General features: G+C 45.8%; 7 protein-coding genes across 7 annotated transcripts; 4 read left to right on the forward strand and 3 right to left on the reverse strand.

Moving 5' to 3' along the window:
- The first annotated feature begins 135 nt into the window (after positions 1-135).
- On the forward strand, positions 136-2161 carry F4813DRAFT_102935 (NADH-ubiquinone oxidoreductase 51 kDa subunit mitochondrial precursor). Its single transcript, XM_049238410.1, has 3 exons — positions 136-678; positions 739-1726; positions 1786-2161. The coding sequence occupies exons 1-3, from the start codon at positions 325-327 to the stop codon at positions 1956-1958; spliced, it is 1515 nt and encodes a 504-aa protein (XP_049104196.1). The 5' UTR covers positions 136-324; the 3' UTR covers positions 1959-2161.
- Positions 2162-2231: 70 nt separating this feature from the next.
- On the reverse strand, positions 2232-3602 carry F4813DRAFT_378549 (peroxisomal biogenesis factor 11; the record flags this gene model as incomplete). The annotated part of the gene is made up of 2 exons (XM_049245350.1): positions 2232-3019; positions 3557-3602. The coding sequence occupies 2 exons, from the start codon at positions 3600-3602 to the stop codon at positions 2232-2234; spliced, it is 834 nt and encodes a 277-aa protein (XP_049104197.1).
- Positions 3603-5342: 1740 nt separating this feature from the next.
- Positions 5343-7781, forward strand: F4813DRAFT_343924 (SRP40, C-terminal domain-containing protein). The gene has a single exon (XM_049241589.1). The coding sequence runs from the start codon at positions 5590-5592 to the stop codon at positions 7093-7095; it is 1506 nt and encodes a 501-aa protein (XP_049104198.1). The 5' UTR covers positions 5343-5589; the 3' UTR covers positions 7096-7781.
- Positions 7782-10311: 2530 nt separating this feature from the next.
- Positions 10312-12431, forward strand: F4813DRAFT_384946 (Metallo-dependent hydrolase; the record flags this gene model as incomplete). The annotated part of the gene is made up of 3 exons (XM_049246176.1): positions 10312-11183; positions 11233-12096; positions 12152-12431. 3 exons carry the CDS (start codon positions 10312-10314, stop codon positions 12429-12431), a joined length of 2016 nt encoding a protein of 671 aa, XP_049104199.1.
- An 809-nt stretch (positions 12432-13240) lies between these two features.
- Positions 13241-15805, forward strand: F4813DRAFT_343927 (uncharacterized protein). The gene has a single exon (XM_049241590.1). It carries the CDS (start codon positions 13546-13548, stop codon positions 15121-15123), a length of 1578 nt encoding a protein of 525 aa, XP_049104200.1. The 5' UTR covers positions 13241-13545; the 3' UTR covers positions 15124-15805.
- Positions 15806-16350: 545 nt separating this feature from the next.
- F4813DRAFT_384948 (uncharacterized protein) lies at positions 16351-18619 on the reverse strand (the record flags this gene model as incomplete). The annotated part of the gene is made up of 4 exons (XM_049246177.1): positions 16351-17420; positions 17517-17612; positions 17748-17963; positions 18487-18619. The coding sequence occupies 4 exons, from the start codon at positions 18617-18619 to the stop codon at positions 16351-16353; spliced, it is 1515 nt and encodes a 504-aa protein (XP_049104201.1).
- Positions 18620-19092: 473 nt separating this feature from the next.
- On the reverse strand, positions 19093-20215 carry F4813DRAFT_396910 (uncharacterized protein; the record flags this gene model as incomplete). Its single annotated transcript, XM_049247877.1, has 2 exons — positions 19465-20215; positions 19093-19358 (listed from the first exon to the last, which is right to left on the reverse strand). The coding sequence occupies exons 1-2, from the start codon at positions 19952-19954 to the stop codon at positions 19093-19095; spliced, it is 756 nt and encodes a 251-aa protein (XP_049104202.1). The 5' UTR covers positions 19955-20215.
- Between the last annotated feature and the right edge of the window lie 8 nt (positions 20216-20223).

The following is a 20223-nucleotide window of genomic DNA, read 5'->3' on the forward strand; positions in this document are numbered from 1 at the left end:
GCACTCCGATAAAGTGGCAGAAGATAAAGGCAAAGACCCGATGACCTCATTACTCAGCCATTCAGCCACAGTAAAAACCTTAGGTTAAGGCAATGATTGTATTGTATTGTACCTACCTAGCTCTGTAACCTAAAGGTTAGGTAGGTGATCGCCACAGACGGTAGGCCCGCCTCCAGATGTCCCGAACCAATCATAGGCCAGTAATTTCTATTCAAAGGCCTCACTTTGCTTTATCTTTTCCACGACAAAACCTACGAATCCCTCTCCATTGCCATCCGGCCTCTCCACTCCCTCTGCTCCATTGAGCAACCAAACCCCTTCAAGATGCTGTCTAGGACCACAGCGCCGTCGGCAGCGTCCGCGAAGGCCCTATCACGTGTCGCTCTACCGTCCTGCTCGAGATTACCGCAACAGTCCACGTCCCAGCAGAACCGAAGTTTCGCGACCGTCCAGGATGGAAGCCCGAAACGAACATATGGCGGTCTTAAAGACCAAGACCGCATCTTCCAGAACCTCTACGGCCGCTACCCTGCCGACCTAAAATCGGCCAAGAAGATGGGAGATTGGTACAAGACGAAAGAAATCATTCTAAAGGGCCACGACTGGATCATTGGTGAGGTCAAAGCTTCGGGTCTACGAGGTAGAGGAGGAGCTGGTTTCCCTTCTGGTTTAAAATGGGTATGTCGAATTATCACAATTCCCACCAGAAGATAATCGCTAATCACTGGCGCGACGCAGTCGTTTATGAACTTCAAAGATTGGGATAAGGACACGAAACCCCGATACCTGGTTGTCAACGCCGACGAAGGCGAACCTGGCACCTGCAAAGACCGAGAGATTATGCGAAAGGACCCCCACAAGCTTATCGAAGGCTGTCTAGTTGCCGGACGGGCTATGAATGCTAACGCTGCCTATATTTACATTCGTGGAGAGTTCATCCTTGAAGCTGCCGTCTTACAACGGGCCATCAACGAAGCTTACGCTGATGGATTAATCGGTAAAAACGCCTGCGGCTCCGGATACGACTTTGACGTATACTTACACCGCGGTGCTGGTGCGTACGTCTGTGGCGAGGAGACGTCATTGATCGAGTCTTTGGAGGGCAAACCCGGCAAGCCTCGTCTAAAGCCTCCGTTCCCGGCCGCTGTCGGTGTATTCGGTTGCCCATCTACCGTCGCCAATGTCGAAACTATTGCTGTAGCTCCTACGATTTGCAGGAGAGGAGGTAGCTGGTTTGCTTCTTTTGGCCGTGAGCGAAACCAAGGAACGAAGCTCTTCTGTATTTCCGGCCACGTCAACAATCCCGCGACCGTCGAGGAGGAGATGAGCATTCCCCTGCGTGAACTGATCGAGAAGCACTGCGGTGGCGTCAGGGGTGGTTGGGACAACCTGCTTGCCATTATTCCTGGTGGCTCGTCTACTCCCATTCTCCCTAAGAGTGTATGCGATGACCAACTAATGGACTTCGACGCTCTAAAGGACAGCCAATCTGGTCTCGGTACTGCTGCCGTCATTGTCATGGACAAGAGCGCCGATGTCGTCCGAGCCATATCCCGATTAAGTCATTTCTATCGACACGAGTCTTGTGGACAGTGCACACCGTGCCGTGAGGGTAGCAAGTGGACCGAACAAATAATGAGCCGCTTCGAGAAGGGAATAGGCCGCGAGCGGGAGATTGATATGTTGCAGGAGTTAACGAAACAAGTCGAAGGGCACACGATTTGCGGTAAGTCGTTATCACGATCTTTTGTTAATTTATCAAGAGCAATACTGATTTCTTAATAGCTCTTGGCGAGGCGTTTGCCTGGCCCATCCAGGGTCTTATCCGCCACTTCAGACCCGAGCTGCAGGCAAGAATGCAGAAGTATGCAGCGGAACACGGTGGTGCACAAGCTCTGGCTGGTGGATGGGAGCCTAATGCTCGAGCAGCAGGCAAGCTTATTGCCCCTGGCCAATAGACTTGAACGGATCACCTGTTATACTATAGTGCTAGATGGCGTAATACGAAAGGTTCGAGAAATACTCAGCCACGTTGTACACCACAAATACTCGTTACTTTGTACATATCCGCACAGAGGCAGCACTCAATTCCTAGATATTCCTAGGTACCTTCTAGTGACACTCAATTTCATCAAGTTGACCAAGCTTCATGTCCAAAACAGTTACACGAGTGCTCTTGGAATCCTCTAAAGGGATGTGACGAACATCAAGACCCGCTATCACGGATCTACTTACCCCCCCGCGACTTCTCGTCCGCACCTCTCCCACACATCCATACTTGTCAAGATCGTCGTTACGAACATAGCTAGACCGACGGTACCGGGGTCGGCTTTAACCCAGCCAACCACACTGCCCGGGAGGACGATGTCGAGAATGCTAGCCGTGGCACCGCGACCTAGCTTGTACACCTTAGTCGTGATCTCCTGCTTCGGCTCCTGCTTGCGCTTTTCCCGACTTGCCACTTTTTTCTCGGAAGAGGCTGCCTTTTCAGTTGGGGCGGGCGGCGCAGAAAAGAGCGTGAAGGATATTTCCAGGACGTTGTACACGGCGCTACAGACTAGAGAAAACAGCCAGAACCTCTGGCCCTCGACGGTAATAGTGCGTTCCCGCTCGGCTGTCCATATTGCTAGCCCAGGAACTTGCAGCGCGTCTACCATCGTGCTGGCTTCTAGTAGTAAGTACATACCCATGAATGTCTTTGAGAAGACGTCAATCCATGGGTGCACCTGGGCTAGGAATCCGCGCGGCGCGGCTCCTTTCTCGCCCTGGGCGGTGGAAAGCTTGGAGGAGAGCTTCTGCGCCGCGTTGAAGGAATCCAAAAATCGGAATAGCCGGAAGAAACGCCGGGCGAGTCCCAGACGCTGGTTAAGAGCCTTTAGGACGACGCGGGTTGCTGCAGGAGAGGGGGCTTTCTCTGTTGTGAGAATGAAGACTTGGAGGAGCACATTGAAGGGGAGGGTGAAGTTTGAGAGGATCTGTACGATAGATTGGAACAGGCGGAAGGTCCTCTCTAGACCGACTGTGGATTGGTGTTAGCAATTCAACGAAGAGATTTGTAGATTCGGTTCAAAAAGAAAAGGTTGTTGGTTCGTGGGATATAAAGGGCTATTTTCTGGGTTCGGCGACCAAGTCCACCAGAAATTACCAGAGAGGTCCCTTTGTCATAACCTCCTTGAAGCTGACCTTGCCCAAAATTTGAAGAGCTACATAACTAGAGTATTTAGTCCACCCCTTACAGAATCATATAACACTAACGTATAGTAGGGCATTATACTCCAAATCCTACCCTCATTGAGGTATAAGTCACATACGCGACAACATTCTCGCTAATGAGCCGTAGGCAAGCATTAGGGTCTCTCTAACCAAGCCCGACATGTATATCCAATATATTTCGCGATTTTCATTTGAATTAACTGATGACCGATCCAATTGGCCATAAACTAAAACGGGATCCCCTAGGTAGTCAAGAGCTACTTGACCCAGGTCACAGGCGTCTAGACAGCCCCTAGAGTATTTGTGCGACGGTCATGCTGAAAAGGAAATAATTTGGTCATACCTGAGTCGGTCGTGAATTTTATAAATTGTTCAAATGTCAGTGACATTTTAACGATATGGCCAGCTTCTATTTAGTCGAGCTGGATCTGGGGTTGGAGGTGAGTTGAAGAATAGGGGAAAGGGAAGATTTAGCTTCAAATAATACATTGTGGAAAAGGATACTTCTAGGTACCTGGTTACTCCGAGTACGGGCGGTCTGTTGGGTCGGCTTTACGGGAGCTAATGTACCTACGGACCCGCACCTGCCGCGGAGAGATATGTAAGGTTCTCCTTCACATGGACTCGCGTATGTACGTTATGTAATATATACATGTAATAAAGTAGTTATTACGTCGCTTACATGATCCTCTTGAACTGTAAGATCTAAAGTCATATGTTTATAGGGGAGTCACATGCTTAATTCCCATATATATTTCTTAAGTGTTCGAATTAATGCAGTTTTAAGCAAACGTATGCGGACCCTAGCAACACGAATATCCAAGACGGTCAGCTTCATAGAAAGCCCAGCTTCCCCTCCTAAGCAGAGAGAAGTTTAGTTGCTCTACCGCACATTGAGATAATAACCTTAGAAAATATATAATATTTTCTACAAATAGGCTATAACGCTGTAGCATCAAGTTGAAACCCGAGGCCAATCGTTGTAGAATTCATCAACTGTTTTGTAGTGTCCATAATTTACAAACCTACTACGATCATTTCCAGCGAAGGGCTTTTCCTGGGCAATCCGTGTGATTACGTCCTATTAAACTATTAGTAAACTTGAGGCTTAAATTATATCTATCCGACCTACTGGATTATAGATAAATGCCCGGCCAAATGTGACAAGGTCAATCTTGCCCTCATCCAGTAGCGTTTCGGCTTCCTCGACAGTATAGTGGTGACTCACCATCAACATCGTCTCGCTACCAGGATACTTAATCAGATGTCCATATTGTTGAAGGGGTTCCCAATTATTCGGTAGCTCAAAGCCCTCTGGACGGTATTGGATACCGTGCCATCGTTCAGGGTAGCAACCACGGCGGACAATATTGATAAACGCTAATCTCCGTTGGACGAGCTGAGGGATAAGGTAGTCGTATGTTTCTGTAAGCTCTGCATAAGACATTATAGAGTCATTAATGTCATCGGATGCGCAGATCTTAATTCCAACATGCCGTGGACCCCAGATATCGATAATAGTATCCAAGACTTCTAGAGGGAATCGACATCGGTTCTCAACCGAGCCTCCATAAGCACCTGTGCGGTTGTTTGCACGTCTATTACACGTTAATTATGATAGGCATACTGGTGAGAGTATCACCCGCAATATCATAAAGGTCATGCAGTTATATGTGATAACAACCAACATGTATTATCGTATCTTGACCAGGCCCCAAGATACGTATTCCAGAATGTCTACAAATAGGATCTGAGTCCGCCCCTTCGAAGAAAGGGAAGGAACCAAGGACCTTGAGACCCTTGTGATTTATTAGTAAATTGAATATACGTTCCAAGCCCATACAGCCCTTGTTATACTTCATTTCATCATGTTTAAACAATCTTATAACTAGGCTAAAGACATAAATACAATTAGTAATATCTAACTAATTTTTGTTTTGTTTAATAGTTATATATAATTAAGAAGTTTTTATATTAATCAGGTACATTTTACCTTAGGTAACTGACATGACGAGAAGTATCTATTTCTTAACCCTAACTACATACCTAGGTAGGTACCTACATACATGTATAATCTTTGCTTGACGGCATCCGGTTTGTAATACTAAATGTTCTTGCTAAAGGAAAAGTGGAGACGGCATGCATTATCTTATCGATAAATAGTACGTGCCTCGCGGTGAGCAAAAAGTCAATGGCAGAAAGGTGGGCCTTCGTCGTGTTCCACAAAATTTTTCTTCAGCAACAGCAACCAGAAGCTCTAGTCGTAATTCTTCCCACCTTGAGGTCAATTAGGAAAATCAGGAAGAGCAACCTGCCTTCTTTTTGGCAGGAAGGTTCTACCACTGGCGACTTGCCTGTTTATGTTAATCTAAGGTTATGTCCGGCAACCCGCGCACTCAACCTCTTTCTACATCCTCTCAAGGCCCCCCAAATTGGTTGTTCAGCAACAATTCTAATAACTCTTCTGCATCCGTACTATTAAACAGTACGGCACCAGCAATGGCAAAGAAGAATCAAAAGGCTGCTAAGGCGGCTAAGGCGGCAGTCGCGCCTACAGCAGCAGCAGCATCCACCAGCCAGGACCAAGCTCCTCCCAACCAACTTATGGACTTAGTCGAGTCGTTCTTGTCCGATCAAGGATTCGATAATGCTCATCGTGAGTTTCAGAAGCATAGAGCAAAGAAAGGTTGGAAGGGACAGAGTGCTAGCAAACAGAAGAACAAGGCACATCATTCCCTAGTCAGCGTATTCCAGACGTGGGAGACATTCTCAAGTCAGGCAAATACACCCATTATCCCTAAGGAAGATCCCATGCGGAAGATCACCAAGGTCAGCAGCAGCAGCAGCGAAAGCGATAGCAGTGACGACTCGAGCTCGGAAAGCTCTGGTGATAGCGACAGCGATAGCGATGATTCTAAGGATATTGCTATGGCCGATGCGCCTGTTGATGATGAATCCAGCTCTTCTGAGAGTTCCAGCTCCGACGATAGCGATAGCGATAGCGACGGCGATAGCGACGGCGATAGCGATGGCGACGGCGACGGCGAAAGTGAGAGCGATGACGAGAAGGAAAAATCGAAGAAATCAGCTGCCGGTACAGCTACAAATGGCAAAAACCCGTTGAAACGAAAGGCAGTTTCCGAAAGCTCGAGCTCCTCTGACGCCGATTCCGACATGTCGGACTCGAGCTCGGAGGATGAACGCCCACAGACCAAGAAGGCCAAAACTAAGGCGAGCTCTGATGATAGTTCATCATCATCCTCTTCTGAATCTTCTGACAACGAGAGCTCCGACGACGAAGATGAAGATGATGCCAAGAAAGTCAAGCAGCCCCAAGTCGACGATGAGTCCTCCAGTTCTGAATCGGAGTCTGACTCATCGGACTCTGAATCTGATGAAGAACCGAAAGTGGATCTGAAAGCCGCAGCAGCAGTGCCACTACCTGAATCTGATTCTTCTTCCAGTGATTCCGACTCGGAGTCAGAGGATGAAAAGCCGCAGCGACCTAGCAAAGGAGCGGTTCCGAACGGCGCTGGGTCAGATACCTCCGTGACTCTGGACAAAGCCTCACCTGAGTTTTCATCTGCATCTTTCCCTCCGCTTCCGCCTGACCCTGTCGCATCAAAACTGAACAACCGGGGTAAGAACGGAGCCAAGACGCAGAACCAACCTTTTTCCCGGATTCGGAAGGACGTTGCCATTGACCCAAGATTGTCGTCCAATGCTTATGTTTCGCATGACTATGGCGACAAGGCCCACCAGGACCTTATCGTGACCAAGGGCAAGGGCTTCACCAAGGAAAAGAATAAGAAGAAGCGGGGAAGTTACAAGGGTGGTCCTCTAGATATCAACAAAAGCCGAAGCATTAAGTTCGATGATTAGAATACACGGATTAATACCGAGCTGATCAATAGATCTCCCAAGATTACGAACAAGGGGAAGCAAGTTATGGACCAAGCGAAAACCCCTCGGACCTCTAAGAAGGATACCATCTACAAAGCTACTGCCAACAAGCTTAATCACGACCCTAAAAAGGCGACGAAACGTGTTCATTTCGATTGATTCACACTAGGCACAGCATCCGTGCTCTCGAGGGTAGGCTTACTTGTGTTTATCAAGCATACCTCCCTAAAGAATACTCGTATTTTTTTTTGTGCAACAGCTCTTCCGAAGAGCCTGTCTATTGTAAAAAGGCGAATACATTGGACATTGGTTTCAGGTCGACCTATAAAGTGGAAAGGAGCCTAATAAATAGGATTGGCTATTGTCTAGGTAGCTACTATAGATAGCATGTTATTTAATACCCTCTGGTAAACTGCTTTGCCTCTTGTATAGTTCCATCATCCCCTGCTTCTTGACAGGTTTAACAGAATTCTCTCAGAATTTCAAAATTAAAGCATATGTCGTCCTAAGAATAAAATCTACCTTGCTCCTGGTCCTTTTACATTGTTCTAGGTGACATGTCAAGAGTTCATTGGGTACCCCTGGAAGGAAAATAGGGTAGGAGTGGACTAACTGAGATTCCAGCTCTGTCGTTCCAGGGTTCTAACAAATCCATTCAGACGATTTCTGCAGCGGGATCTCGTCATCTCGTCATCTCGTCATGTTGTCATTTTGGGCATAGCTTAGAATTAACTTCCGATGTAGAATAATTTAGTTCTACCCCGAGGCTGATTGCTCAAATTACCAGTGTTGCCTAAAAGTCGACTCGCTTTCGTTCAAGCAACTGGAGGTATCAAACTACCTAACGCCGTAAATGTGGGGCCGGTAGAATAGCACCGCCTCTTGAAGCGATAGTTATACATAAATAAACAATACCAATTTTCACGAGCGGTTCCATATGAGCGGTGAGGCCGCACGATACTATACTTTTCTCCGAGGCCTGTATGAAATGATTACTGTAGCGTAGGGAAAGGCAGATCGCTGGATCTTTGTATGTTGTTGAGTTGTGACAGACAAGGGTTCCTAGGAAGTGGAATCCAGGTTAAGGGGATTTTCTTGGGTTCCATGTTTTCTATACGGTTGTTTGTAGGTTTATAATTTTCGACCAAGGCTGACATGCCTACAACGTTTGGTTTTCTAGTTATGAGCCCGCGGCTGTGTGTATGGTTAAATGCTTTAATCTCGTGCAGTTGGATTAGTCCTTTAGGATGTATGTAAGCTCGGATTTAAACGGATGACGCCTTAACCCCTTTTGGTGAGATAAGATGGCAGGATTCTTGTAGAAAATTGTAGAGCTCCTAATAGCTATAGTCCGCTATCATCTGATAAGGTACTCATATCGTGACTGAATTATGGCTTCTCTTGATCTACCACATGCGATGTGCTCTGTGTGACTGTGGCTGGACAGGCGGATAATCGAGTCAAAAGCGCTCGGCCGACTGATCTCGTTTGTTGAGCGGGTCGAAGGCTACTGCTGTATAGAAATGCCAATAATAATCTCTTGAATTAGCATAACCAGAATATCGTGGAAGATCTTCTGGGGTCAGCCGTATAAGATAGGGGTATACGCTGGAATTTGTGGTACGCCTATCCATCTAGCTCAGCAAACACGACATCGAACAGCCAGAAACCAGGTTTGCTACCGTTGAAGTGATCGCTTAGGTTTGAAGATAGCCATCTTAATCCTATACGTTGTCAAATGCAGATCCTTCGAGTAGCTTCGTTAGGCTCACTAGACTGATCATGTTTCCTTTAGCGCCCTTAAGTCCTAGGAGAAAGGAGGCATAGACGTGGTATAGCAAATGCATGGTAGCGGCGAGAGTAGGAAATAGAGATAAATGATAGCATGATGCTTGATAGTCTAGACATTTAACAACAATGGGTGGTATGTGGCGCAGTCTTCTGCGACTAAATGATCCAAGTTTTGACAATATTCGGAAAGAATAGATCAAAGATATCATGAGACTAATAGGTCATTTTGGTCGTTGGCGGCCCTTAGTTGTGGTGGTATCTTGTCATATTGAAGGTCACTGAGCAATAATACTGTTGTCGAGAATCGAGATACTTCATTGAATCTTCATTGTATCGACGATACTAAGGATAGTCGCCTTTAGAATAACGTTGGCATTACTCGGTCGTTCATATCACTACGATAGTGCTCGTCAGGACAACCTGAGTGGAATGATAAGTTCGATTTAAGGGGAGTTTGTTGTTCTAAAGTAAGATTAGTCAATAGTCAAGTGAGGCAGCAATAGTGAATATACGGTGGATATAGCCTAACGTAGGTAATTTTCCACTTAGTCCATCCTACTGGCTAGATAACTGTATGACTCGTACAGAACACAGCTGGTAATTTATATCGAATTTGTGGCGGAGTAAAACATAAAGGGCTAATAGGCCAGACAAACGCACGATATCTATTTACGTGGTACGGGGATGATCATATTATTTTGTGACAATTCATAGAAGTATTTGTCTCTTACAAACATCAGGTTATATGGGTACATATTTAAGCAAGCAAAGGAGGAAGTGTTTGCTATAGCTGAATTAGTCTGTAACGATTAGGTATAATAAGAAGTAGTGAATTATAAGCTGTAGGAAATTAACCATCGGAGTTTCAGGGATGAGATGACGAGCAACATGGAGAAGTACCTTAGTAACCTACCTACATTACTACCTATATTAGGTACCTAGGTCAGCCTACCTGTCTGCCGTAGCTTATAGGTACATGGGTTAGGTACATTAGGTACATCTACTAGTGCACCCTCCTACCCAATGTAACATTTAGCGCCACACGCTACATTATCTTAGGTAATCTACCTATCTACATGTAGATTAGAGCCCTTCTTGTCCTGCCTTCGGGAATGTAATTGAGATCTCCACGCGACACTTTAATGCATTCCACTCACTCAGCTGCACCGAGAGAGTGACTACCTACATAAAGTTACAGTAGCGTCCATATATCTACTAGACAAATTCAGCCATCCCCGACTTTCCTTCACCCTTAATAGCTAGCATTCACTATATGCGCTTATGTGTCTAGGTAATCTTCGCAGTCTATATAAAGACGGCAGTGCCGACCAACATGAGATGCCTATGAACAACTCCACACAAAAACCTTCTAGGCTCCTCCAGCTGTGCAAGACGATTGTCAAAATGACGGAGGATCTCGTGCAGTCAACCCGCCGGGGCCGGGGTGGGGCTCAGGTCGAACTACATTTTCTGGATAATATGATGAAGCTTGCCTGCTCTGACGAGATAGAGGCAAATAAAGCTCTACTAAGGGGGAGAGAGGCCGATGAGCGTTGGTATAAATACAATGGAAAACAGTTCGCTGAAGACCATTTTTCTCGAAATGTCCACATCATCGACAAAACTCGGCTGTTGAAGGCAGCACGCTCTCTACCTAAAGGCGCACATCTTCATCTTCATTTTAATTCCACTCTCCTCCCCGAATTCCTCTTGGGTATAGCCAAAGAAATGCCCAATATGTATATCTCGAGTCCCACTCACAAATTACGATCAAAATCTGATTTCGACAATTGTGAGATCGTATTCACGCTCCAGAGTACGAAGACGATTCTTGATGACCCAGACGCCGGCCCCATGCTTGAAGAGCAGAAACTATCTTCCAAGGATCTGAAAGGCCCAAATCTATTCCACGACGATTATGAGCCGCGCCAGCTTATGCGCTACCGATACTTCCGTTCTGTATGGGACGAGGAACGGGAAACCAGGCAAAGTTATATATCACAAAATCAAGAGCAGGCTGGCCAGGCTGAGTCTGAGCTGTGGAATATGGATATAAAATGTGACGATTGGCTTACTAGTAAACTCATCTTCCATAAGAAGCAAATCGACGAAATATTCAACCCGGGAGATAAGCCTTCAGAGCAGGCAAGCAAGCTCGAGACAAAAGAGGAGGAACAGGCAAGACAAAAGCAAGCCGAAAATGCAAAGTGGCCTAAGGATATCGACTTAGATATCCAAAATAGTGAATACAAAGATGTTCGCGAGAGAGCAGCAAGGTATTGTGCACTCGACGTTATCGCTGTGAACTGGCTAACAGATCCGTAGAGCATGGGAGAAATTCAATGGTCGTACAAGAATGATGAAGGGTCTATTTAATTATGAAAAGGCGTTCCGGGCATATACGAGGAAATGCTTGGAAGAATTTATTAGGGATAATGTTCAATACGCCGAGATCCGTCCAAATTTCATGAAAAGCAACCAGGTTTTACGAGATGATGGGTCAGAGGGTTTCAATAACTTCGGCTTGATGGAAATCATCATTGAAGAATATGAAAATTTTATGAAAGATATCGGAGATATGGACGAGTATGGGCAGATTAAAGAGAATAGGAAATTGGATTCGGATGGCAAGTTAGTATACTCAGACAACACCAGAATACCATGCGGAAATGGCCATACCCCATCCCTCGGCGGGATGAAGGTTATCTACTGCACGCCTAGGTCTTTCCCGAAACCTATGGTAAAGGAAGCATTAGATGAATGTATACAGATGAAGAAGAGATGGCCGCAATATATAGCCGGCTTCGATCTAGTAGGAGAAGAGGCCTACGATAAGAAATATCCACTACGATATTTCGAGGAAGAATTCAGGCAATTTCAGGAGGACTGCCGGAAAGAGCAGGTTGAGATTCCATTTCTATTCCACTGCGGTGAGACCCCTGACGACATCGAAGGCAACCTCGAATGCGCGCTCGATCTCAATGCCAGACGAATTGGACATGGTTATGCATTGCCACAAAAGCCAGATATTATGAAGCAAATGAAGGACAATGATGTCTGTGTAGAGGCATGTCCTATCTCGAACATGGTTCTCGGATTAGTGGAGCGTATGGACGAGCACCGGATTTACGAGCTACTCAAGCATGAAGTTCATTGCACATTAAACAGCGACAATGGTACCCTTTTTAGGTGAGTCTCTACTATCCCGCAATTTAGAACACTTAGTCTTACATTATTACTTCAGGTCTACATTATCACATGATTTTTATGAAGTCATGGTTGGCAATCGCAGTATGAATTTGTTTGGCTGGCGTCAACTTGCGAGATGGAGCATAGACCATGCTTGCATGAACCAAGTTGAACGTGAGCGGGTCTTGGTAGAATGGGAGAGGCGATGGAAAGAAGAATTTATTCCTCAGATTCTTGGGAAACAGTCTACTAGTCGTCTAGTGAGGCTCGATAGATTAGATCGGATCGAGGAGGGTCGGAAAAGGCGGGAGGCTAAGCTTAATTTAGAAGTGTGATAACCGCTTTATAGATTGGGCGTGTTTGGGGCGGGGTTTAGGCGATGGGGCAGATATTCACGATTTTGATACCCGATATGACAAGGTGTTTGGTGGCGTTCATCTTGTTACGCCTGGAATCAAGAACATGAGCACTACCTAGGCTTTTCTCTTACTAAGTTAAGGGAGTTCGTATTAGGTTTCGTATTAGGTCTTTATGGATTTTCTTCTTTTTCTACTATGAATTTACGAGCTACTAAATAACTAAGTAATAGGCGATCTCGGGATTATCAGCCGCATGAACGTTCACCGATTTAATTATCGCAAACTGCCTGCTTTCTGCCTACTGCCTACTGCCTATTGCCTATTGCCTATTGCCTATTGCCTCTATGAAATGCTTATCCTATAATATTATCCAGTAGTTATGCGCGTGCTGCAGGTGGCCGCAGAGGTTGCCTCCACGGGAAACACAACATCGAGGCGATGAATAATATATATGAATAATATATAGAGATGCGTCTCAAACAAAGGAGGCTCTGACCGGTCAAGTGAAGTTGTAAGAGCTACTGGAGAGTCTTGGCACCGTTAAACTTCCACTATCCGATGCGTGCCAGCGCATTGGACAGTAGGCGGGCCGTAGCGTTAAATGTTACGCCGAAGACCCTGGAACTTAGCGCACGTTAGTCCAGAACCAAAGAAAGCTGGAGTGGGGCTCACGAGGTCAGCCAATCAAAGGAGCAGGTTATCCCAAGCAGGCAAGGATCACCCCAACTCCAATATCTTTCGAAACTTGGGAGACCATGAACGATTATTTTATTTTCAGCCTCAAACAGCTTTTTCTCTTTTCCATCCCATTGTACCATAGTTACTATTTTTAAAGGTCGGTGTCTTGCCGCCTTGTTCTGTATATTTATATATATCATAATTGTTATACAAATGTAGTCGTTTTTTAGCAGCATACCTACCTAGGTACACTTTCTATTTCCATCAGACGCGTCGTTTCAACTCAATTAACTCCAACGATCCAACCTTTGGTAGTTCAAACCCGCAAACCCGCAAATCTACCCACGCTTACAGTTCGAATCTACCCGCCTGCCAGCCGACTGAAACTCACTAAACGCCCGTCAAAAGTATAATGATGGCCGACGACGGAGATGGTGTTATCAGGTCTGCGGCAGCCAACTGGTTTTCTTCCGATGTCCAGGGTGCCGAGGGGCCTGGAGGTTGGCGCCTTGATGTTGTAACCCTACTTGCCGTCATCGGCGAGTCGTCCATAGCAGAACATTGCCAGACTATTACTGCTAGTATCTTCTGCCTCCTCCCGCGCATTATCCCTGCCCCGCAGGCTTTCCTAAAGCCTTCTCGGCCTGGTCGCTTGCCCGAGGCCACGGCAAAAATGACCGGCGTCTACAGCGGTGTTGTTCTCGATACGGTGGGATTCTTTGCTAATATCATTCATCCCCTTGACGAGCTGCAACCGTTTGCTTTCCGAGTCCTACAAATCACCCATACCGACCGCAATAACGTCGGTGGCATTGAGGTCCCTATCCCACTCAATAACAGAACGAGCTTCCTTCAAAGCATACGTTCAAATGGAAGGACTACCAATCCATCACACGAACTCCGTACTCTACCGCGTAGTCCTCCTCCTGAAGACCGCAATACACGTATACCAAACGAGCCGATAGGCACAGGATACAGCAATGATGTTGAGGCCGGCCCAACACCAGGCGTACACAGGCGGGCAACAATGAGAGAAAACATTCAGGACTTTGTAGCCAATCCAACGCTTGCCAACAATAAAAAACGACCGGCAATCCCTGCCACCCTATATTCCCCTGTGCATGTCCTCTCGTTCTTTTCTCTTTTATTGACATGCGGTATCATTGCCCTCGCAGCAGTACTCGAGGATGGGACAGCAATTCTTGCCGTCGCCCTCATTTCCTTTGCAAGCTCCATTGTTGGCTGGGCTTCGTGGTGGAGGCCCATCCTAATGAATCGCAGTCACACCAATACTGTCCCTGCTGGAGACGTGATAATCCGTACGCGTGAGGGTGCATTCCTCCTTATCAAGTGCACCGAAGAAGTTGCGCGCGAGCTTTATTCGGGCACTGAAGAGTGCGAATACCACGTTAGCGGACGCGCATATAGAGTGCTTATGGGGCTTGGAACCTGCTTGTTGATGGTGGCTGTCATCCTCTTGGGCAACTGCAAGTGGTATTCTCAGGTTTTCATCGGTGTTAGTTATATCGTATTGAATGGACTATACTGGACTATGGGGTTGATCCCAAAGCGCTTCTTCTGGGACTTAAGCCGCTATGACATTAGAGATATAACTCCTACAATCTCACGAAATGCCCATACGCAAACATCTAATGACCCGCGGGAAGGGGTTAAAAGCTACACGCGTACTCTATGGTATGCGATCCGCGAAACCAAGCGTACAGCTTGGGTTAATAGGAGTGGCGCGGCCCCTGACACACCACAATGGCGCAAGTGGCTCGCGGAGGCTGAAGATGCAGCAATCTCGAATAACACGGACTGGCCTTCTGTTGCTCGGAAGGACGTGATTATGAGGATGACAGAGAGCCAACTTAATGATAGAGAGACTTCGGCGTCCGAACCGACTCGAATATTTGACCAGGCAGAGCAAGCTGCACCGGCCACTCAGATACAACCTCGAGATCGACGCCCTGCCGACGGCACTCTATAGACAATTTTACCCCAGGCTTGGGCCTCCGCCCTTATCTTATATGGAAAATAATGTGTTGGATACCCCCTTATATGAGCGAGCGAATTTGAGATATCGAGATTATTGTGATTTCATCTGATTTATGAGGCTCTGGGAGATTGCTATTGAGCCAAGGTATGAAGATTAATAACGACTAATGATTTTTTTCTTTTTTTAATTTTTAATTTACCCCTGCTGCATAGGTACGCATATTATATTTGTATATTACTAGATTTTGCATCGGTTAGAGGAGCATGTTGATACTGGCTCTTGCATTGGGCATAAAGAACCAAAAGGACAAAGCTCGAACTTTATTGGATATATTTCCCTCTAGGTAGGAAGAGGGGACATTGTTATTTCAGCGAGGAGTTTTGGTGTCTAATAATAGGCGATTGCTAGCTTGCTCGTCATTACTAAGTAAGGCCATAATTGATATTTGGATACTGTATTTTTAAGGCCCCTTGATACGTTAATTCGCTGCGAATGGAGAAGTATTATGGGATGATGGGTGGGCTGAAAGGTAAATCCCATGCTATGATGATAGTATTCACTATGTTAACTAGAGCTATGACAACTTGTTAGATATGCTGTTCAAGTTGGATTCTTATTAACCCCTTTTCTAGTATAGAGCTGGTCGAGACAATTTAGTCACTATATAGTTGAGGACTCGAAAAGTGGTGGTTTGGCTATTATGTATTTAACTAAGTTCGGTACTTAATATTATCAACAGCTCTTCCCTAACCTAGCGAGAGATACCTGGCAAAAGTTAATGCTGCTGTCCTAGAATGCATATAGCGAATTAAGAAACTGATGTGGACTGCTTGTTAGCCACTGAGACACGATAAAGGGCTTGTGGATACCTTAGGTATTTATACAATCACCCAATTTGCGTTGACTTAGTTCATCAGAGAAGTCTACGATTAATAGTGACTAGCCTGTGATCATAAGGTATCTCTTTATTGTATATTTAAATTCCTAGTAAATGAAAGTAATATCATCGTGGCCTAATCATGGAGAAGTTTGAAGAGAAGAGAAGCATGACTAATGTGAGCTCGTTAAGGTCATCTCATGAAATCGTAGAGCCGTTGAAGCCATCCTATATCCACCCCTTTACTATCTTCTCGATTCAAGCCACCTGCACCCGTCACTATATAGAGTCGCGTATATTATATATTCCACTTTATGGCCTCTAGGGCACTGTCTCCGTACTTACTGGAGGTTGTTTGGAGCACCATGTTGAATATTGGGGTCCTCAGCGCTGTGGGAGATCGGTATCGATGTTAGGTTTAGGCCTGTGGTTTCTGCTATCGCTTGTCCGGCGACTGGATATGCTTCCGAACGCCAGCCCTGATATGGTGGTACGGTTCCCTGTCCGGGTATCGACTGGGCGAAGCGAGGATCGCTAGATATGCCAGACCATTGGCCTTGAGGATAGTATTGCGGTCGAGGAAGTTCAGGCGGGTGGGCGGATGACCCTTCTGGCGACACTGACTGCGTATGTCTGGGATATTGCTGAGTGGCTCCATATCCAGAAGATGCATGTGGTGCTTGAAGGAAGGGGTTGTCTGACTGGTATCCATGGCTTGAATACCCCGTTCCTGATGAAGGGCTTGGATTCCTATATGCAGGCCCAGGCGGATTGTAGGGGGCTCCGCTATGGTGCTCAAAAATGAATATGTCTGCGTGGTTGGGGGTGGCCTGTCTGGGATTCTGGTTCTGTAGTCTTTCTTGAGGGGCTGAATTGCCTCCTCTTGAAACCCTCTCATTCATCATAGAGTCAAATACTTGCTCGATAGCCCGAATACCCAACTCCTTAGCGTGAGTTTCTTGATCAGTGCCATGGATAGCCTTAAGATACTTGACGAACTCAAGGTAGGCGTCCGAGACCGTTTCAATATTTGAGTGTTTAAGGTGTACCTTGGCCTGTGATTTGAATTTGAGGTCGAATCTCTTATCTTTTGGTAAGGCCTCAAATTCAGATAATAGGGCTAAGGCCGTCTGGCAGGCATTTCGAATTTGTCGTCCATTCCACCGAGCCTGCTGATTTTCCACCCAGAACTTTGTAACAAAGCTGTAGATGCCAGAGTCATCAATATCAATAGGTCGCCCATTCTCCTTGTACCTATCCCGAATCAAGTCAAAGTTAAGCTTGAAGATCCGGTTGGTGGCAATTTCATCCAGAGGTGGATAATAAAGACTCATGTGAATCCAAGAAATAAATGCTTCGTCGAAATCGCCAATTCGGTTCGTAGTTAGGAACAAGATTCCGGCATAATACTCTAGTACACGTAGAAAAATTCAAGACGCATAATAAGTGTCAGCAGGTATCTTGTAAGTTAAGGGCCTAATAAACTTGTGTTAGGACGTCCACTTACCGGCAACCAGCCCGTTCCTCGTGAAATCATCTCTTATTCTCGATGCAAGAAAAATATCAGCCTCGTCAAGGAGAAGAATACAACCCCAGCGATTGGCTAAAGAGAAATTAATTGATAATGCATTTTCGACTTCCTATGGAGGAGTATAATCAAGCCCTTTCCTATGAAATTCATAGTCAGATATCAAGGTCGAAAGAGTGAATCTTCAAGATAGTACCAATATTCTCTCACCTTTGCCGCGAACGATGTCAAGTTGCTCATCTGCGTTTTGTTGAGACTCCTCGTTTCGGAAGTGCTGTGCAATCAAAGAAAGAACCATGTCTTTGATCTTTTGGTGAAGCACGGGTCGGTTAAACGCGCTTTCATCATCTTCGTTCGCATTGTCACTAGTTGCGTGGTCATTGCCTGCGGCAGTGACCTCAGTGAGATGTGCCAGATCTAGTTGGGCTAAAGTAATGTCAGTCTATATATTAAGGGGATTGTAATATCCTGGTGCGGCAGGAAGCTTAAAGCAACCGAAGAAATTCACCCCATATGCGATCATACAAAACGAATCCGAAAACACAGTAGGACATAATCAATAACTCGTCGTCAGTGAAGCCATTGCCATCGGCCTTAACATCTTCTAAGGACCTTGGATAGACGATAGTCGACGGTAGTTTTTGTGGGTTCTCTTCCCTCAAGGCCAGTGTGTCCCGGACAAAGTTGAGATGACGATCATTTTCCACGTATTATGTATCATCTATCACATGTTCTCCGATACAGCAAGTGGAACAGCCATCCTCCTTTGGTTTCCTTTTTTGCCTTCTCCTTTTCTTCTCTCCCAACCCAAGGTTTTCATCTACGTTAGGGCCCGAAAATGTCACCTTGTCACAGTTTACGCTCTTGAGGTAGGTGTATTTCTGCGAAATACGAGTATCAATGAATTCCAGGAGACACCCGAGGTGCTGTAGTCCTATTTATGAAGTACTATAGCCTTTTGAATCCTCGAACGTCCCGGGCTTTCCTTCAGTGTTCTGTGCTGCTGTCTCTGGATCTCTTGAATCTGGTTTACCTTGTCGCTTTACGTCGTCGTTTTCCTTGGTCTCCTTAGCTGTAGACATAATTTGTGGTGCCGGATTAGTTTTAGTCGTAATTTTGGACTTTAACTCCTCATGCCGTCAACGAAGTTCCTCTTGATAATATCATAGCATCCTAAAAGGTCGTAGCATCACAGAGGACAGGAAATCGGCATTATCTACTTCTGACCCCCTAATAAGGGAAAGGATTTTCATAAGTGGCTTTGAATGTATTCTGATTCGCTCTGGGAGACTCTTGGCCCGTAAAGCTTCCGACTTTTGTAGTTGATAGTTCTGTTGGCTTCGCCCGTGGTCGCATATTATAATAAATGCGCTGAAATGACTTAGAATTGGCCGAAACTTCTGGTTCCCCGATAAGGATGTCTATAACGGAAGACTCTTCGGGTACTACATTACGTGTCGCTCTAAAACCTGCCCATTCGAAGAAGCTTAGTTACGATAACGCATATTTATCCATATATGTAGTATTCTTATTAATTCCAGCTTCTCGCCTCTTCTCATCTCTCTTCTTCATATGCTTCTGATATCGCTCTCTCTCTGGGCCGCAAGACGGTCCAGCTCCCACTCGAAATCCGCTCGTAGTCTCGCTTGGAAGTAGCCGAGGTCTTGAGACTTTGTGGACGTATCAGTGCTCCGTTCTTCGCTATCTGACGTGTCCCATTGGTTTGGTGGGCCAAGCCCACGGGAATAGACTGGCCTGAGAGATGCTGGTGTTGGAACAACTCTGCCCTTAAGAAGATTGTCCACTTATATGTCCACGTCCCTATGAGACAATGCATTATCATAACCTTGATGCGTGTTAGCATCGTGATTGAATAGCTAAGCTAAATCCTGACCTGATTTGACATCCCCACGCACTTGGTGCATACCAATACCAAAGTTTAGACTTCGCTTATGAGGTGGCGGCTTTTCCCTATTACTTTCCTCTTCTACTTTCTCCCCGGATTTCTGGACAAAACGAGCACGCTTGATAAGTTTACGTATCGTTTTATCGAGGTTCTCTGATGTTGTGCCTGTTTGACTGCCAAGCCCTTTCTCATCCTTGACTTCGGGCAGCTGGTTGACACTATCCAACCCAGAGTATTGTTCCACTGAGTCCAGCATCTTCAATTTCTGTCGTAACTCTTTTTCTAAGCGCTTTACTTCAGAAACCAAGTTTAACCTCGTAGTATCTATCTTCGGGTCTGGTAAACTTTGCTCGGATTTGAGATCCTTAGGTAAAGACGCAGAGGCTTCTGTAGAAGGCGGGTCGTTGTGTTCTTCATTGGTAGACGCACTTTGAAATGGCCTTTGTTGGTTCTCGTCAACCAATTCATTGGCTGTTGCTGCTAATGTAGGAGCTAGACTTTTGTTCTCCATCTCTTCTAGGCTATACGATTCTATTCTGAGTTATAGTAATATTTGTTGAGACTGCAAACATAAGCTTTCTCGACTTAAAGTGTACTGAATTCACAGCCTTATGAAGGACTAAGTCCAACCCGAATAGGACATACCGGATGAATTAATCGAAGAGGCTTAGCAAATTTATAAAACCTCTCAAATTAATTGTCGTGGGCCACTTAGGTACACAAGTAGGTATGTAGTGAGACGTTTTACAAAGAGGAGGCTGCGTTGTATCCCGCGTCTGG

The sequence above is a fragment of the Daldinia decipiens genome (assembly GCF_022478715.1).
Source record: "Daldinia decipiens strain CBS 113046 unplaced genomic scaffold F4813scaffold_2, whole genome shotgun sequence".
Lineage (NCBI taxonomy): Eukaryota > Fungi > Ascomycota > Sordariomycetes > Xylariales > Hypoxylaceae > Daldinia > Daldinia decipiens.